General features: G+C 29.7%; 1 protein-coding gene across 1 annotated transcript; it reads left to right on the top strand.

Annotated features, from left to right (window-relative positions):
- Window positions 1-2,700: 2,700 nt before the first annotated feature.
- On the top strand, window positions 2,701-6,815 carry LOC103309699 (mitochondrial ornithine transporter 1-like). Its single transcript, XM_008185853.3, has one exon. It carries the CDS (start codon window positions 3,739-3,741, stop codon window positions 4,987-4,989), a length of 1,251 nt encoding a protein of 416 aa, XP_008184075.1. The 5' UTR covers window positions 2,701-3,738; the 3' UTR covers window positions 4,990-6,815.
- The last annotated feature ends 13,422 nt before the right edge of the window (window positions 6,816-20,237 follow it).

Below are 20,237 nucleotides of genomic sequence, written 5' to 3'. Positions count from 1 at the left end.
TTTTTCATATTACCCCCAAAATCCTAAAAACGATATATTCAAAAGAGTAATTAAAAAATTGACAAATTTCAATTTTTGGAGAAGTTTATGTCAAAAAATCAAAAATGTGGAATAGTCGATCTCAAGTAGGCTAGACAACAAATTCAAACTGTTTTCAGAATTCTTATCGCCTCACTAGATTAATCGGTACGTTGGTAATAGAATATGTCTATAATCCTATGTTGCACGTGTGTTAGACAAAGACAGAAAATCGCTGCTTCCAATCCCCTTAAAACAAATTAATATTTCATACAATGACAAAAAAATTAAAACTCTTACAAAAAGTTATCCTTATACATAAAATGGATGATATTTAAAAAATTAAGAATGGATGAGTTATTTAAATTTAAAGGTATAACTGTTATGAATAATATCTTACTTCTATCTTAATGTAATCATTGATTATGGATATTATTCATTATAATCAGAGAGCAGATCTTTTATTTTGCATATTTTAGCATATTTTGGACATTATAGAATATTTAGCATATTTGAATAGAATATATTCAATTATTGTTCATAAAAAATTATATTTTATTAATTTCTCGAGTCTAGGACAATAATTTTAAAATATTTATATTCTTATGTATGCACTGTTATCCATTTTTCCACTTCAATAATTTATCTTTTACCAAAAAATGGTGCATATAAGTTGTTTATTGGTTTTAGTTAACTATTTTGTTATTTATATATAATTTTATTATATTTATATTCCTATTTATAAACTGATTTAAATTTTTTATATTTAAATAATTTACCTGTTACGAAAGGCATATCCCATAACAGTTATTTATTGTTTATTGAACTATTTAAGAAAAAAAAAAATTATATTATCTGCATATTTACAAGTTTAAGGAATATTTAGAGATAATTTTAGGGTATTTTTAGAGCATATTAACATCTTATTTTAAGGTTTTAAGAATCTAAAAACCCACTCTTCATTCATAATCAATGATTAAATCTATATATTATGAGTAATTCATTTTATTAAGAATATTATTATATTATTTTTACTATAATAATATTTTTTAAAAAGTATATTAAGGCGCCCGATGCTGATGCCGTTTTGTCCTCAAAAATATACTCTGTGGGAATAATGATACTGCCTTGTACAATCAATTTTTTTTTTTTTTTTTGCTAGAGGGAAATATTCTACAGCATGCATCGATCTCTGTTTTTTAATATTTTATTCTCAAACTTTATAATATGTCTAACAAAATACAAGATAAAAAGCATTTTTTTACAAATTTTTTAATACAATTATTTGAAATAAAATACAAAATCAGAGATCGATGCGAGGTGTAGGAAGTCTTCTTCTTTCAGATAAAAAAATAGTCATCAAAATCCGATAATTCTACAAAGCTTGAGAGTAATTCCGGTTAAGTCATTTTTTTTGATATAATACACTCTGTCAACCCTTTAAATAGGCATCGAGTAGTAGATTGGTGGAAAAGTCTTATAATTGAGGTGAAAACTAAAATATAAAATTTAATTTTCAAATTTTATAGAATTGTGAAAAATTTGAAAAATTGGCACCGGGACCCTTAAGTATCTCTGATTAAAATGTAAAATGTACATGCTTTATTAAAGATGTAAAAAAGGTTTGGTTTTAACTATGGTGCGATTAATGAGGAGATAATTTTAAAAAGTAACTACGTAATAGTTACACATTGTCACAGGTAAGCAGCTATTTTATTACCCAACACTGTTCATTATTATTTTTCTTATTTTATGTAATTATATTATTTTTATATAACATCTACATATATCATTGGAAAGAACTACTAGAAATAACCTTTGGCTGTATGTTTGTTAGCAACAGTAGCAACAGCAATAGCAATGCCAGGTGGCACTATGGTAGCAATGATGACAAAAAATGAAGTTGAATGTTGAACAGTCTTCTAAAAAAAAAAAGATTTCAATAAAAAAAATAGTCAAACCATGTATTGTGTGTCAACCAAAACCTGTGTTACCACGTTAAGTTGTAATTGATCAGCAATTATCAAGTTACTTCATCATGTGATCAGGAATTCAACCGGCAGCCTCACTACAACTGTACAGACCAAGTCACAGAGTGTTCCACCATCGTAGTTACCACCTTTGAAGAGTAATGACTAATGGTTAATGTTTATAGATTGTATATATGCATTGACTCTGTTGGGGAGCCCACAGTAAGCAGTCTATCGTCAGAAATATAACTAAGTACCTATATTACTATATTAGTGATACCGACAGTATCGTTGTCATTTCATCTGTTGTGTGTCGTGGTGTACTGGGGTCTGGCATTGCAGTTCCGGACACATCATTACAAGAAAGAAAAGAGATTTAATGATGATGTGATTGACAGTCCTGGCGTCGGATATATTGGCTTATAGATTTTTAACCGATGTCGACTGCCAGCAATCGGATTCCCGTATCCATACAGGATCCATACCAATACGAAACTACCAAATACATACTGTACATGAATTAATCTAAAAAAATATGAACGATGAGTTACGGCATTCGCAGTTTTGCACATAAATTATTGCTAAACGCTAATTAATTTCTATCACAAACTCACTACACATTATGACAAATAAAATTTTTTTTTTTAATTTGAAATAAACAAACTTTACTTTAGGCCTTAGGGGCACAATAGGTTTATCTGGTTAGAGTATACAATTAACAGGCTACACTTGATGTGAGAAGTCATCCTTATGAACTCACTTACATATTAAATTTAATTAAATTTGTCATGCTACTCACAGACCATAGTCGTAAAATTTTAAATTTGTATTTACTATTTTATAATTTATTTATAATGGCCAAAGTGCCAAACGGTTATCACTTATCGATATCAAACCATAGAATACTAGTATTCTATGATCAAACCGCGCTCGGCTGCAGCTGATAACCATCCGTTTGACCGCAGTTTACCGAAGTTTTGGTCGTAACCGTCACAGCCACCGACGACGTTATCAGACCACAGTCACTGTTATTGTTCTGTGTTATTAAATAATAAATAGTGCCGTGGCTTACCATAATATTATTTTATCAACGGAATTCGAATTACGGGCACTGTGCCATGGCCCACAATCAGGGCATGCTGATCAAAGACACGACGAGGGCACGTGCGACTCACAACTGCGACGTGCCTTATAAGTTCAAAACTATCCTTGTGACCAGTTCCGTCACGGTTGTCGTAGCATTTTAGATAAACCGAAGTCGGCCGACTGTCATCTCAATATTGACAGCACAATCATCAGCGTCGTGTATCACACATACACACGTCTCGGCGCCTAAAACGTCGTTCACAGACAACCACCGTTCGATCACGTGCAAATACGCACAGCATTGTAAGATGTACGCAGCGTACACGACCAGTTGACCGCCGTATGCTTAACCGCGAACACGCGACCAACGCACGACGATATACCCACCCGGTGACCGGGTGCACAGCGATAACGTTATCGGTTATCACAATTATTCTGCGCGTATCTATCTTGTATGCGTTTAACGATAGTCGTCGGTGTTATTCGAACGAACGGCGGGAGGCTGTCACTACTGTTCCATCTGTGCGCGCTTTAATCGTTTGCTTGCGGTGGTCGGCGGTCTCGCGACCACTACGACACGGTCACCAGACCTACCAAGATCGTCTGTCGCGTGCCGTCGCCGAAACGGTGTAATCTGTCCGCCAAGAAAAAAACGCGACCGAATATGGCGGCGGCCGTCACTAGTAGTGCTAATACGGTTACAACTGCTGAGAGTACTGCTGAAGAATTCCTGTCACCGCACAAGCCGGTGGACACGATGACGACAACGTCGCCACTAGTCGGACTTGTCAGCGGATGCGCCGGCGCAGTGGCTCTCGTATACGTGGGACAGCCGCTGGACACGGTCAAGGTACGCATGCAATTGTCCACTGCCACTCGGGCTGTGACGTCTAATGGCGGTGGTGGCGGTGGCGTATCCATGTGGGGTTGCGTGCGCGACATGTGGCGTCAGGCACTGGTGACTCCGGCGCCACATATTCGGCAACTGACGAACAACGCCACCGGAGCCGTCGTCGAGGCGTGCCCGTTAACAGCCACCGGTCAGCAGGCCAGCAAGGCGGCCGCGGCCGGACGTATGGCTAGGCTCATGTACGCCGGCACGGCGCCCGCGCTACTGGCCAACGTAGCCGAAAACGGAGTACTGTTTGCGGCATATGGTCCTTGCCAGCGGTTGGTGGCATTCGCGTTGGATCTGTTTGGCGGGGCCAATGCCAGCAATGCCGTCGTGGACGTGGAAAAAAAACTCGGCCCGGCTGGCATGGCTACGGCTGGTAGCTTGGCGTCGCTGTGCTCGGCATTCGCGCTATGCCCTACCGAGCTGATAAAGGTCCGTCTGCAGGCGGCCGATCTGGACAGGGCCAACTGCGCTGCTGTTTCTGGTACGGCGGCTGGACGTCCTCAAAACGCTGCAGCCAGCACGCTGCAGGTAGTTGCCCGGGTGTGGACCACCGAGGGTGGTCTACGAGGGATGTACCGGGGACTGGGCTCGACAGTGGCACGCGAAATGCCTGGATACTACGTGTTCTTCCTGGCGTACGAGGCGAGCCGTACTTACATGAACGATTGGCATCACGGATCTTTGGCTACCTCTACGGCACCGTCGGTAGAACACCAAGAGGACCCGGCTTGGGTGACGATGACAGCAGGCGCAGCGGCAGGTACTTGCCTCTGGCTAGTCGTGTATCCGGTGGATGCGATCAAATCTCGAATTCAAGCAGCTGGTGGAGGCGGAAGTACAGCTGAAAGTTCAAGTGGTGGTTTCCTGAGGGCTATGGCTCTATCCGTGCGCAACGAAGGCCCACTGGCCCTGTATCGCGGCCTGGCACCCACCTTGCTGCGCACTGTTCCTGCATCGGCTGTCATGTTCTGGACTGTGGAGCGTACCAAGACATTGATGTCGGGATACGGGCTATGAGATTTTTGTTTCATGTATTCTTAATTGGTTGATTACGATATGGTATGGATAGCCTATATGTCGTTAGATCAATATTATGTATTTTCAAGTATGCATGTTTGTCGATGCTGGCATAATATCCAGGAGACAACTCAGATTTGGTATTATGTTTGAAGCGGGCTTTAAATTTTAACAACAAACAAAAGTAGAAATCTGGTAGGTTCATAATAAAATTAAATTTCATTCTTAAATTTGTGATTTCTATCACTAGTTTTTAAAACGAAAAAACCCCATTGAATTGTTGTTAATTTATTAATTACATGCGCTTGGTACTACTAGTAAATTATACTTACTAGTAGAGTACGGATTTTGAAACAATAAAAACTAAAGAAAAGCACTTAAATAAAGCTATAGAGCTTAACAAATATTCCAAAAAAGCATCCAGTTAAACCATTAGTTTTTTAAATTATTAAAAAAAAAATATTTTAATGAAATAAGATTTCTATTTATAACAAAAAACTAAATAAAAGCACTTAAAATAAAGCAACAAAGCTCTACAAATCCTAAAAAAATTACACACAACGGAAGGTTGTCGAGAAATTACAGAACAGATACTTACTTTTATCAATTAATCAATAAATTAAATCAAACATAACAAGATTGAAGCCATTTCCTTGGAACACATTATATCATACAAAAATAATTATTAACCTTTCTTTCAAATATGATTTATAATAATTTAAAACACATTTTGAAAAAAATTTTGCTTAAAAACAAACTATCTAAAAACCTAGAAAAAGTATTATAAGGTAGTATTTATAAATCAAATCTATAGCTGACATAGCATTGTTTCAGAGCAATAGAAAAAAAAAAGGAGATACCTTCAAAACCGTAATCTACTTATTAGAATTAAATACAATTTCTCAATCATCTATCTCTATGTGTATAATATATTTTAAGATGCCCCAACAGTCATCAGTAGTTACCAATAATTGAATTGAGCCAATCATTTATGGTTAAAATCTCATAGGTTGATAGTCCTTTTAGTAGTTTTAGCAATATAATAGGTACATTATATTTATTTATGTTTGTTTTTTAATAACTTTTTTACAATAAACAAGTGAAGATTTTTCATTTTCAATATGAAAAAATGACCACGGGATATAAGATACATAGGCAAATCTAATAACATTAATAAAGGTACCTACAGTTCTTTTATTTTCAAAAAAATAACGTTGACCTAAAAGTTGTTACTGATAAAATATAACATAATGTTTTGAAAAAATGTATTTACGGGCTGTTATATAATAAACTAATTTGTATTATTATTTACAGCCAAGTACCTATCAATAATTGCAATTAAATATAAATTATTATTTTCAAAATTGCCTATACAAATCCCCTTAAAATTGTACTATTGCATTGTATTATGTGTAGTATAATATAGGTAATATAATAATATATAAATCATAAACATGTCTTCCATGTAATGTGTGTCTTCCATGTATTGCTCAGTTATTGTTATTGTTGTTTGTCATTTTAGTTAATATTGTTACTATTACTATTTTGTGTATATTTTTATTATTTTTTTCTAAGTCCATAAGTAATAGTTGTAAATTTCCTGTTATATTTATGTTACTTGTATCCATACGGTGACATTGTCGTTACCATCACTCATGAGTTGTGTAAATTATAGGTTTTTTATATGGAAGATCTTGTCTGGCTCGATCAACGCCTAGCCTTGACAATTGTTAAATATTCTTAGTTATTTATTTATATGGAATATTATTACTTAGCTATTGTATGTATGTTAATACGTAATGTAATAGAGTTTGTAGACTGCCTTATGATGTTGTTTTTGCCTTCTCCCAACCTCACATGTTAGTACTAAACTCTATCGAAACTGTATCACTGATAAATTGTCAGCCACACTCATTCACCATCCTAAACTGGTCTAAATGCTCTATCTCTGTGTACTCAGTTTTGGATTTAGGGAAAGGACATTATAATAACAGTTATCATTGTCACATGTTGAATAGTGAGTGGCAACAAGTATTAATTTTAAAAAGATTTTCATTATAATTATGTTTTCAAGGCCTTACATTTTATTACAGTTTAGGTAGGTACTTAATATATGATAGTTTTTTTATATATCAGTAGATATTAAGCTTATGTACACAAAAAATATATTAAGTAATACACAATGTGGATTATATTAGATGGAATTTAAAGTTTTTTGATAATTATCTATGTAAAAAAAAAGTTATATATTATAGTACCTACTTAAGGTTAATAATCTGATTTTAAACGTCTTATGGAGGTATATTAATGCATTAATTTAACCAGTGACGTTACTATGTTGGTGGGCAACCCCTCTCCATTGGACATATCAAAACATTAAAACACCATAAAATTAATTATTATTGTTAATTGTTCAGTATTTTATTTTAATATTTTAGCTCTCCCCCCTATTTTAAAATCCTGGCTACGCCACTCCAGTATTTAACTAAATGAATACATATAATACAACATGTAATAAATAAAAGTTTGCGTGTTAGTTATTATATATTTTATATGCTAATATTATACATACCTATCTATTTATAGGTGACGTATAATTAATTATGCTTGTGTGCAACGATTTCCTCGTTATTCATCAATTTAATAACCAGATTAATAATTAAAAATATAATGTGAGAGATAAAGACTGGGGCTTAAATATAAAAATGTGGAGTGAAATAGTTATAGCCTTATAGGATATAACTATACAGAAAGTATCTTATGGTCATTGTACGCGGGATTTTTTAACGATTACGGATCGATGACATAGAATATCGTTGAAACGCAAAAATACGCGTTTCTTTATTTTTAATAGCCAATTTTTTTATAACAATTTCAAAATTTTTAAACACGCAGGTGTACCAATAGCAAAATCAACTTTATTTTTTCAAATGGCAACTACTATATTTTTTAATGGATTCTGTTAAAGCTTTTTTTTCTAAAAATGTTGATAGTCATATCATCAATTTTGGTTCGCTAGTTTATTAACAATGGTCCTCTAAAGTTTAGTATAATATACTTTTAATTGAAATTATTGATATTGGTTTAATTTACAAGAGCTAAATAATTTTTTCTTATAACTAACTTTTAAGCTTGACATTTGAACCATAAGTTCCCTATATTGGTAGGTATCGCATGCAAAGTATGAATTTAGCAGTGGAAATTCTTTAAGAATCATTTGACAATCGTGATTTAAAATAAGCTATTTGCAAGATATTCAGATAAATTGTCAATCTTAATATAGGTTTGTATCTAACTTAGGCATACTTTTAATCTGAATTAATTACAGATTTTCAATATTAATATAATAAGAATCAAATACTATTAGGTGGTTTTACCTTAGTCCTTAGCCACCTAATAAAGAATCCAAATAAATGATATTGTAAGAAAAGTATGATAGTAATTAACGTAACGAAATAAAATGTAAATGTCTAAAACTAAAAAATAGGAAGAATTATGAATTTCAACTCCTTAATTCATACTTTGCACGCGACCTACCTGCAATATAGGGAACCTATATGGTTTAAATTTCAAGTTTATCCCACTATGAGAAAAGCACCACAAAACATTGCACTTTATTCTTTACACAATTTTTTTAACCCCCATACATATACCTAAGTAGGGTTGACGGTTTTTTCGGTATACCGTCAAAACCGGTATACCGGTTTTTGCATAAATAATGCTGCAACGGTATACCGTAATACCGGTGCATACCGGAAAACCGTAATACCGGTGCTTACCGAAAAATTTTTTATTGATGTGTTGGTGAAATCAATTTAAAAAAAGCCTAAGAGGGGAAGGTACTCCTTCATCTATCTTGTCTTATTACAAAAAGAAATACCCTTATTATTTTCATCACCTTAAAAATATGATTTAAAAAAAAAAAATTAAAAAAGACATCCCGTACACTGTGACACTGTGTGTTATTATTTTTTTTAAATAAGGTAGTTTCTTTGCCATACTCTCTATATAATTAAATAATAAAATAAATATAATAATATTATAACATATTAGGTATATTGTAATATAATGTTTTTTAAAAATTGTTTACTCCCTCAGCATATCATTTCAGTGTTTTTCAGTTTTCTGGTACCACGGTTTTCGGTATTACGGTTTCCGGTATTACGGTTTTTCGGTATATACCAATATTACGGTATATACCGGTATTACGGTATACCGTTTCATACCGGTACCGAATCTAATACCGCGATACCGGTTTCAAATTTCAATACCGTCAACCCTATACCTAAGACATTAATGTCAACAATCGAATAGGTACTATTTACCAATTTACAATTATTACTTTAGCCACCTAATAAAGAATCCAAATTTATGATCTTATAACTTGTAAGAAAAGTAACTGTGAAGTAATTAATTACGATTACCTATAAAACAAATTAAAATAATAATACTGATTTTGATGATTGTATGTTAAAATTAAAATAACGAACTATTTTTGCCAATAATTTTGTTTGTTTTTTTTTTTTTGAGGGTGTCATTAAATTACCGATTAAATTACTAAAGTGTATAAAAAGGTAGTTATAAGAAAAAAATATTTAGTTCTTGTAAATTAAACCTATACCAATTATTTCAAATAAAAGTATTAGATAAATATTAATGCATATTCTACTAAACTTTAGAGGACCATTGTTAATAAACTTGCGAACTAAAATTGATGATATGACTATCAACATTTTCAGAAAAAAAAGCTTTACCAGAATCCATTAAAATATATATTTGTTGCCATTTGAAAAAATAAAGTTGATTTTGCTATTGGTACATCTGCGTGTTTAAAAATTTTGAAATTGTTATAAAAAAAATTGGCTATTAAAAATAAAGAAACACGTCTTTTTGCGTTTCAACGAAATTCTATGTCACCGATCCGTAATCGTTAAAAAACCCCGCGTACAATGACATAAGATACATCCTGTATATGAGCATTGTATTAAATTCGCTTATAATCATATTGTTACGTCATTATGATCTCTGACTCCATAATAATATAACTATACCTACAATTAAATTTAAAAGATTAAACAGTAATTTGTACTCGGTGTGAAAATGAAGTAAGTGATAACTAATTGGTGCGCCTACTATGTTGTATTGTTGTAGTTAGTATCTATTAGTTTTTGAATGAAAATAATACTATTATAATATACTATATTATTATACTAAGTATATGTTTATATTATGTATGTATCTATATTATATTTATTGAAGCTGTGGAAGGCATTACTTCGTGCATTTAGACCAATCAGTGAAATAAAAAAAATATTATATTTCTAGAAGTCTAGTGTTAATTTTGAAAAAATATTTGAAATTGTTCGCTTCTTGGTCCGTGTTTTGTAAGAAATATATTTTTTACAAACACTAGTCAAAGTGAATTTTGAAAATAAAAAATATCCATTTGGTACTATACTAATAAAATTAAACATTACAATAAATCGAAAATCCATTTCATACAAAACCTAGAACCAGGGCTTGCAAACGCTTTATTAACGTAATATTTGACAAGAAAACGATTGATATTTGTAAACGTAGGTAATTATAACAGAAAGCGATAATCAAAAATAATTAAATACTACAAAACAAATCATAACGGTTGACAAAATATATTATCGGTTAAAATTGAACCACCTTATTTTACTGAACTCGGCTACACTGAACCAATAGACTAACAAAAAATGTTTTTTCGTAAGCTAATCTATAGCCGATATGAGTTGAACAATTTTCTCAAAATCGGTTAATAGTAGTCTTTGAAAACCTATATAATAGCTACAAATACACTTTAACAGTAAAAATAATCTCAAGAATTTGAAAATAATATGGTCTTAAGACTTAAAGTATATTTAAAAATTCAAAAAATCAGAATTTAAATAACACTGTATTATTGACGAAAAAAGGGAATGAGCATGCTTGGTTTATCACCCTGCTTTATACAGATATACACATACGTCATACCTAAACCTATTGTTTATTACCTAACCTGAATAAAAACATAGCATTAATAAATATTATAGTAGAATAATAGATGCATGTTTACATGGTAATAGTCAAACGTATAGTTACATTATACAATGACAGGGGGAGGGCATACTGCAATGTTGACACTCGTCTCGCTTCGCGCTCTGTTTCTCTTCTAGACAAATTTAAATAAGTCCATACAACAATATTAAAATAATCGGAAAAAAAATTATGTCTTCATTCATCATTATTTCAACAGTGAAATGACCAAAACATTTGAATTTAATTTCCTTTAAAAATCTAACTACCTAATCACAATTATATTATTGTTGCAGTCTCAACTTCTTCAATAATATTAAACACTGGTCTTTTAAGCAACAATCCCTGACTTGAGTCTTAAACTCTTAAACCACATTTATTTCCGCCACTAATGCCCTTGGTATCCACACGCCCTTGTATACATATACTGATATACATACATTCATATAAAATACAGACATACATATATGGGTACTGTATACCTATTACATACATACATAATACATATATATGTATTATGTATATACACATACACACAAGAACTTGTACAAATATATAAAGGACACTGTTGAACTACACCCTAGAAATCATTAAAGATAATGTACTCGATTTAGATAAGTAGGTATACATATTGATAGGTATTTAATTTAATTACAAAATTACACTATGATTGTACTTTTAATAATATATAATTAAAAATAAAAAACCGAGCATTGAAAATATAATTTTAATCGTAGATAAGGGCATTATAATATAATTTATTATACCTAGCATTAAATATTTAATATTAGTTTTAGATTTTGAGCAGAGCGACAAGTCTAAATTGGTTTCGAGTTACCTACTTCAAAGATTAAATCTATTCATAATAGAAACATTTTTAATGCGACTATTTATCATTAGGTCAGTACTCAATAGGTACCAGCTACTTACAAGTTGAAATATATACCAACGCTCCAGTAGCACAAAAACTCGTATAACTCGATTTTTAAAGTGCATTTTCAATAAAATAATATTATTTATTAAATATTATGCACTGAAATATTCATTTTGACGCGTGTATAAATACTTATTTATTTTTTATTTTAATAAGATATTTAAAATCTTTATAACAGTCAATAACACAATAAGTATATGCGAGGTGCTGAGGTAGGGAATAAAAATAACATTATATTCGGGGCTGCATGATTATAAAAGCTCCACCTATTAGACTCATTAGAGATACTTAGCTGGAGGATTAAATTTGAAGATCGTGACAACATTTTATTTTTAAGTCAACGACGAGGATTTCCAGAAAGAGCAGGGTAAGCTATATATAGTAGGTAAGCTATATATCGATGGACTTTGGTGATTTTCCAATATTATTTAGTAAAAAAACTTTATAAAATATTAATACTTCTTCTCAATTGTCTTAATAATGCCAAGGTCTTTTTGGAGGTTTATTTAGGTTTTTAAAGTGGTGAATTTATTCTTTGGGAGTAAGATTTTTAGTGAGCGGGCAAGAGCGCTGAGAATTAATCCTTTTGTCATTAAATGATTTTATAAATACTTAATAAAATAATATGAATATAAAGGATTAAAAATTATAATGGATTACCAACTAATTAGATATGTAAAAAATCTAGACTGAAGAAAAAATGAAACATGGCAAATTAAAATACCAATTACCTGTGTCAAACTTGTCTTTTATTTAAAGAGGATTAATAAGAAATATTTTAAATACCTACATAAAATATTATGTTTATTTTTGTTAGAAACCTATATTTAGTTGTAAAATGTATTTATATAAGAATGTGAATTTGATTTCCCATTAAGAGGACGTCACACCCGCATGTGTTACACATGTACGACATGGACAAAAAGTGTTTACCCATTCTGAGTAGAACTCGCCCAAGTTTGGTGTTAGAAGAAAAACACCTAACACAAAATTAAATTATGCCAATTTTTTGGAGGTCAAGACGGTGAGTTTTAAAAAAAAAATTTAATTTTGAAAAGTTAGGGTATTTTAAAAATGTTGACATTTTTGATATTTCTAGACGATATAGTTAACGTTATATTGGGTATAATGAAAAAAACGCAACGACTTGCCTTCACAAATTTTGTCACAATTCAATTTTATAATAGGTATTTACTATTTTTTACTTTAGAAACAAAATTGAGTGATTTATACTCTGCGTAAACGCGTTTTGTCTATATCATAAGTGTGCAAGACGGAGACAACTCATGCGGGTGTGGAATTGTCTTTAATATTAATTATGAATAATATATTATTATTTATATGAAAGGTTCAGTCACGCAATGCTACACAATGTTAAATCACAAATTGTACCCATATAATATTAATGTATTGATAATAATTTATACATGTAGGTATATTCTGTAGTGTAGGTACATATAAGTTAAGTGATACTAATATAATTTAAGTCGCCAAGAACGTTTATGAAAAAATTATAATATTAAGTACCTACCTAATACCTACATTTTAAGAATTAATTAATAATAATTAGTAATTATTCTATATCATTTAAATTTGTAATTTATTAATAATTATATTTTATATAATTAAATGATTACCTATAACGTCATAATGTACCTACACTATAATTCTGATACTGCAGTGTAGCTAGTAGGTACATAATTAATAATATTAATATAACTAGTTATGACTTATGCAATGGGGATAGGTTAAAAGTTAAAACAGCGAAAGTAATAATAGCGAAGTAAAAATAGTGAAATCCAATGCAAAAGAGTCTAATTTGTGTACAAAAATATATTATTGTGAGTTATGAATACTCATACTATAATATATTATTATTCATTTTTTTAAAAATTAATAGTTATATAAAATAGAATTTTCTAACTTAAATGGAATGATTTATTGGTAACTTCAAGAATGTATTTGCTATTATTTGCAATAAGGCTATAACTATTTGCTAACTTTTGCAATAATGGGTGTTTAATATTTTAACTGGTTTATGTGGGTGTTGTACGTTCATGAAGGTTTTTTTTAAATTTAAGTATTCAAGCTATGTAATTTCTCACATCGTTAATAGGTACCTACTTATTTAAAAAAAGGTTGTATTTACACTCTTACAGATGTATACTGATACTCATATAGTCTATATGTATATAAAATCCAAATACATCGCTATATCTCAAAACTACAAGACCTACGAACTTGAAACTTGGAGTAATAGTTCCTCTAATGAACAGATGATCTACATGTGCAATAAGAAAGGATTTTCCGATATTCACATATTAAAGAGGTGGGCAAACGGGTGTCTTGAGATTCACGATGGAAATTGAAATGTTTTTGCTTATAAATGGTTGTTATTGGTTTCAGATTATAATTATAGTCATAATAGAGAATAGTATTATTTTTTTTTTTTACTTTTGTATATAAATGGTGGCCATTGGTCACTTGGACACATCATGCAAGCATGCATCAAATTGTTTGAGATGTCAATAAAGTTTGGATAGTAAGTAGATTAAATCACGGTAAAAAGTATACCAAGTGCTAAATACAATCCGATACTTGCCCATCTAGGTAAAATTATTTCAAAGGTGGGCGTTAACTTAACTAGTTAGTTTATTTTCTAATTAACTTATGAACGTAACTAGTTTAATTTACAGTTGAAATAACTTAGCTTTTCTCAGTTGACTTAAAAAAAATCCATCAAGTTGAAAACATTTTGAAATTGTTTGTTTATACGTAAATATAAAAATAATCCAATAGAAAAACACAAACATTTTCTTGATAACATAATTTTGTGTATATTAATATATTTTATAAAGTTGTAAATTATATATTATGTGAGTTGCAATTATAAATGTTTTTAATAAAATTAATAATTTTAAATTAATAGACAATTGTTATGTTTTAATGCTATATAACTTATAATATATATGAAGGTCATACTCATGTACTCATCTTCACGTATTATGATATCCAATTTCTATACGATATAAAAAAATATATTTGTTAAATTATTAATTTGAGATGAGTAAAGTTTAAATTAGTAAATAATAGTAAAGTAAAAGTAAAATGGTAACAGTGTACATTATGATAAAAGTTCAATAAAATTACTTTTTATAATTTATATAAATTACAAACTAGAAAGACACATTCACTCCTTATGTTATTTACATACTAATTAAAAAAAAAATAGATTAACTTTTTTTAAACTGAGTTAAGTTAATATTTTTTTCTATATTAACTTTTAACTTATCGAGTTAAATTTATAATTTGTTAACTGTTAACTTTTAACTTATCGATCTTGTGTCCTCTTAACTTAACTTAACTTGAGTTAATTATTTTCATTAACTTGCCCACCTTTGAATTATTTCATAAAGCTAGGTACACTGACGCTGATTTGTCCGTGAACTGAGGTACGCTGAAAGTGAGATAGGTACACTCAAATCGAGATACACCTATATAGCGTATATTGTATAATATACTATATCTCTAGAATTTGATATAAAAAAAAACTGAACACGCAAGCGAAGGCGGAATATTCAGCAAGTCTTATGAGTGTGAAAAAGAATAAAAAAAAGCCGAAGGACCCAAAAGACAAATCTCATGCAGTAGGTACTGCAGTACTCGGAGTACTCCCGATTGCCAATGGCACATTCTTATGCAGACCAATGCATCCACATTTGTGCTTCTCAGTGGCGAAACTAGGGCTGAAATGTTGTGGGGGGGGGGCTGTAGCCTCCACCTGACATTGCATGAAAAGTAACCCGTAGGGTGATGTACCCATACCCCCATATACACCCCCATATGTAATATAAAAACTGTTACTATAAAAACTTTTACTACTTAAAAATATAAAAAAAATCATACAAACAAAATCAATTATGTATTTACTCAAGTATTTAATCATGCCTAATTTTTTAATATTTATATTGTAATTTTCAAACATTAACAATAATATTTATATTATATATTATAATATATTCCCGAAATAAAATATTACGTTTCCTAATAATATTTTAACGATATAAAAATAATAATTATTATTGTTAGAAGTAGATTTTACAAGTTTTAGGTAGATACAATATTTAAAATATTATAAAATAAAAATATTTCTCATTAAATATAAATAATGTAATAATTACACTAATTACGTTTTAAAAATGCCATGTGGTTGTCAGTAATATTGTAGTCTGGGGGTTGTTTTTCCTAGGGTCGGGAATTTTTTTCATGGGATTTTTTTCCCGCTATATTACTTTCCTCTATGTTATAGTTCAGTGCATAGGTATACTGTAAAATTATGTGTAATAATTAAAGAGCCGATGTTCATGCTTTTGCATATTTTTTTCCTTTAATAATAAAAGTTGCAGAGTAGGATAGAAATATGTTTTGTGACATATAAAAACGAAATAAAAATTCTTATGTTGCATATATTTGCATATTTCGATCCATTTTTCCGTCAAAGCATATTTAAATTTTGTTACTGCATAATAGTGCATATTTGATATCTTAAGGTTTTACTTTATATTTTACATTGAATTATTGTCTATTTCAATTACTATTTTAGAAATGTTATCTTTAACAATAAATGTTGTCGATTGGAAGTACCTAATGGGCAATAGCTAATAGTGCTCTGAATTACCGTGACAGTTTATAGTTGTCCATAGACTAAAATTTAGTTTTAATCTAATTTTAAACTGTTGGCCACTGCAATTGAAAATCTTGAAAAATCGGGTATGACTTTATTGGATGCAATTAATATAGTAAAAAATATAGAACAGAGTCTTAAAAGTAATCAAAACGATAAGGGTTTTGATATAGGTACTGTGTACGATTTCAAACATTTTAAATGGTGAAGATAACACTATATCAAGACAGAAAAAAACTTAACGCCTGATGATTTTAACTTATTTAAATACGCACCTATCACTTCGGTAGACGTTGAGCGAAGTTTTTCTAAATATAAACATTTTTTGACAGATAGACGACGTTCTATGCACTTTGAAAATATTTCGAAAACAATGATTATTCAGTGTAATGCACATTAAAGTTAGTAAAACGAAATACATTTTACTTTAATAAAAAAAATTAATAATAATTTAATTTTTCAGATTAAATCACCCATACAAGAAAAACACAATACAGGTACCTACATAAATTTGTATTTAAATTATTCATCCATTTTATTTTAATTTTAAGTTTTTAACTGTTTTAACAAATATTATTTACTATTTCATAACAGATTAGATGTTTTTGAGCATATTTTTACATTTTTTAAGAATATATTAATATTTTTGCGCATATTTCAAAATTTTTTACAGCATATATTATCATTATAGTTTTTTAGAGCATGAACATCCCCTTTAGTAATAATCTTACCAAGTACAAAATAATTTATATCATACTGACATAAATTGTTTCCTTAAAACGAATACAAGCATGCAGCTTATAATACTTACCATATTTATCATGGGCAATATAAAAAAAAATTAATTAAAAATTAAAAAAATTAAATTATTAAATTTTTTTTCCAAAAAAATAAAAATAAGAAATACAGTTTAATTTTTAAAGATTTTGTGAAAGAATTGAATAATTTATTTTGAGCTATTACAAGTTTTTTGGTGAGGCTAAGCCCCTCCCCACCATCCCCTAGCCACCCTAGTTGCGCTTATGGACTGCTTCTACACATAATTTTTGTTATTAATGTTATCGATCGTATTTTCTAGGTTTCATACTGATTAATGATTATGATGAATGGTGTATTATTATTGATACCTGTCGATACTTCAATATTTCCTTTGGAACTATTTATCAAGAAATTGTGTAGGTAACCTACTACCAACCTAGCTAGTCACCTAGACACCTACCTACACATATTACCACTGATCTATTCACCTTTTTCATGTATCAGCTGTAAATTATATATTTACTTTGGCATTTGCTAGTTAGTTTACGCTTTTTTTTATACTTTTCTATTTTTAAAGGATGCATACTGACACAAAAACAATACATTAGGTATTTTAGTTTCAAAATGAATATATTTTTTTTCATATGTGTATTATTTTTACAAGTTTGATTTAACATAAATTATTTTATATTGATATATTACTTGAGAAATACTTAAATAATATACTTGACATTATAGGTTATCTGAAATAATTAAATTTATATAATAAAGTGGAATACAGCTAGCCGATATAAATAATCACAAGCTTATTATATTTTCGCTGATAGACTTAAAGACATAATATTAACGCGCAACATCCTTCGTAGTTCGTACCAAATTATACGATTGGATTATTTAAAAAAAAATAATAAACATATTGCACAAAGATCTACGCCTATGTAATGCAGCTAGGTACATATTAATAACATAAAATTTGATTTGATTACCTTGATCATAAATTGTTTGCACCTACTTAAATAACCTTACACCGCACTTTTGATAAATTGTTATTCATTAGGTAGGTACCTATAAACGTCCGCGGTGCGCGTTTCTTATGACTTATTAGAAAACCACACGTGTAAAACCAATGTTTAATTTAATATGGTGGAGTAGGTACCCTTTCAGCCTTCTATTCTTTATAACTACTGCAACGTACCGTATACTCCAAGTTACGACTGTTATAAACTATTGTGCATTTGTGTGTGTTAACTAGTATGTGTGCAATAATTATTGTAAAGACAATAATATATAAATAACTTAATAATATGACTGCATGGAACGTTAATATTTTTTTTTTTACTGATTTAAATCTAAAACTATAATATTATAATGTTGTGCATGTTTGTAATAACAATTATTTGTTAGTTCTAAATGTGGCCATTGGCCATTGCATAATGCTAACTTTTTTATTGATTATATTTTACACGAGAAAAAGAAAATAATAGTTTCTATCTATAACAAGTAATGTTTTACAAAGCCTATCTAATAATGATAAGAAAATAATAGATTAATCGTAAAATTTACATTCTTAATGAAATAATGGACTTTTGATTATTTTTATAAATAATTTTATAATTTTATATTGTTTTATATTTTAAGGGTAATTAACACTTTAAATACCTAGCCTTAATATTAATGTTGTTATATTTTCCATTATAGGAAGATTTATTATAGCCTATAGGATGACAATTTTATGACTATAGGAGATAGACACTATAAAAAAAAAACATTTTTCAAAGGTGAAAACTATCACGAAATCTGCTGCACCTAACTATCGTCACAAAACCACTTTCCACCCAAATCCAATTTATATAATATACAGTGAATACCTTTTTTGTAAAAACCTTTTTTGTTTTTATGTGAGTAAAAATATCCGAGAGAAAAATTAGTAACAAAATTATACTGATAGGAAAATTTAATTGAATGTTAGAAAATTCTTTTCATTTTGTACTCAAGTATAGTGTTTAAAAAAATAAAAAAAAAAAAAATAAAAAATGCATAAATGGGCATAATATTTTAAGTACCCGTTTTTACATAATCTTGACCTATTTTTGGTTAAATTCATATTATATACATTTCTACTTAGAACTAACATCGTGTTTCATACGTGCGCATATAAAAAACCTCAAAAAATATATAGTTATTAAGTTAGGTTTTTTCTTTAAATCAAATTATTGATCAACAACAACCAATTTACAGGTCACAATCAATGAAATACGAAAACATGTTTTTCAACAAATTTCATAATTACGCAACAACTAATGGTGGTAAATGGTAATATCATGAGACGGCTTGCAAATGTATGAATTTAATTCAACTTAAATTTTTTTATTCAGTTTGTACTCTGTAACATTAAATATTATTAAATATTTAAATATAATTTGTTTTTAAAGTTAAAGTAGATTACTATATTATTCATAATAAGAATTTTCTTATCTATTTTAGTAACGAACAATTATAATTTTGAAGTTTAAATTCTGACACTTAAATTATTAAGTGTTTAAAATGTATTGGAAGCCACCTAAATAATAATAAAACCATCTTTTATAATAATGTTATAACTTATAACTTAAATCTTAAAATATACTCATACCTACACCATACGGGTAGGTACAACATTCAAGGCCAGATTAAAGGTGAATATCCAGATTAACACTGGTGGCTAAAGGGGCTATGGATCAGCACGTAGTATTAATAAGTATAAAAAGTAGGTGCTAGTCTTTTCGTTTATATCAACAAAAAAAATAGTTTAAAAGTATAATTGAAAAATATAGTGATGCAATACAAAAT

Source organism: Acyrthosiphon pisum, chromosome X, assembly GCF_005508785.2.
Source record: "Acyrthosiphon pisum isolate AL4f chromosome X, pea_aphid_22Mar2018_4r6ur, whole genome shotgun sequence".
Lineage (NCBI taxonomy): Eukaryota > Metazoa > Arthropoda > Insecta > Hemiptera > Aphididae > Acyrthosiphon > Acyrthosiphon pisum.
The sequence above is the reverse complement of the archived record's forward strand: the minus strand, read 5'-3'. Positions and strand labels throughout refer to the sequence as shown.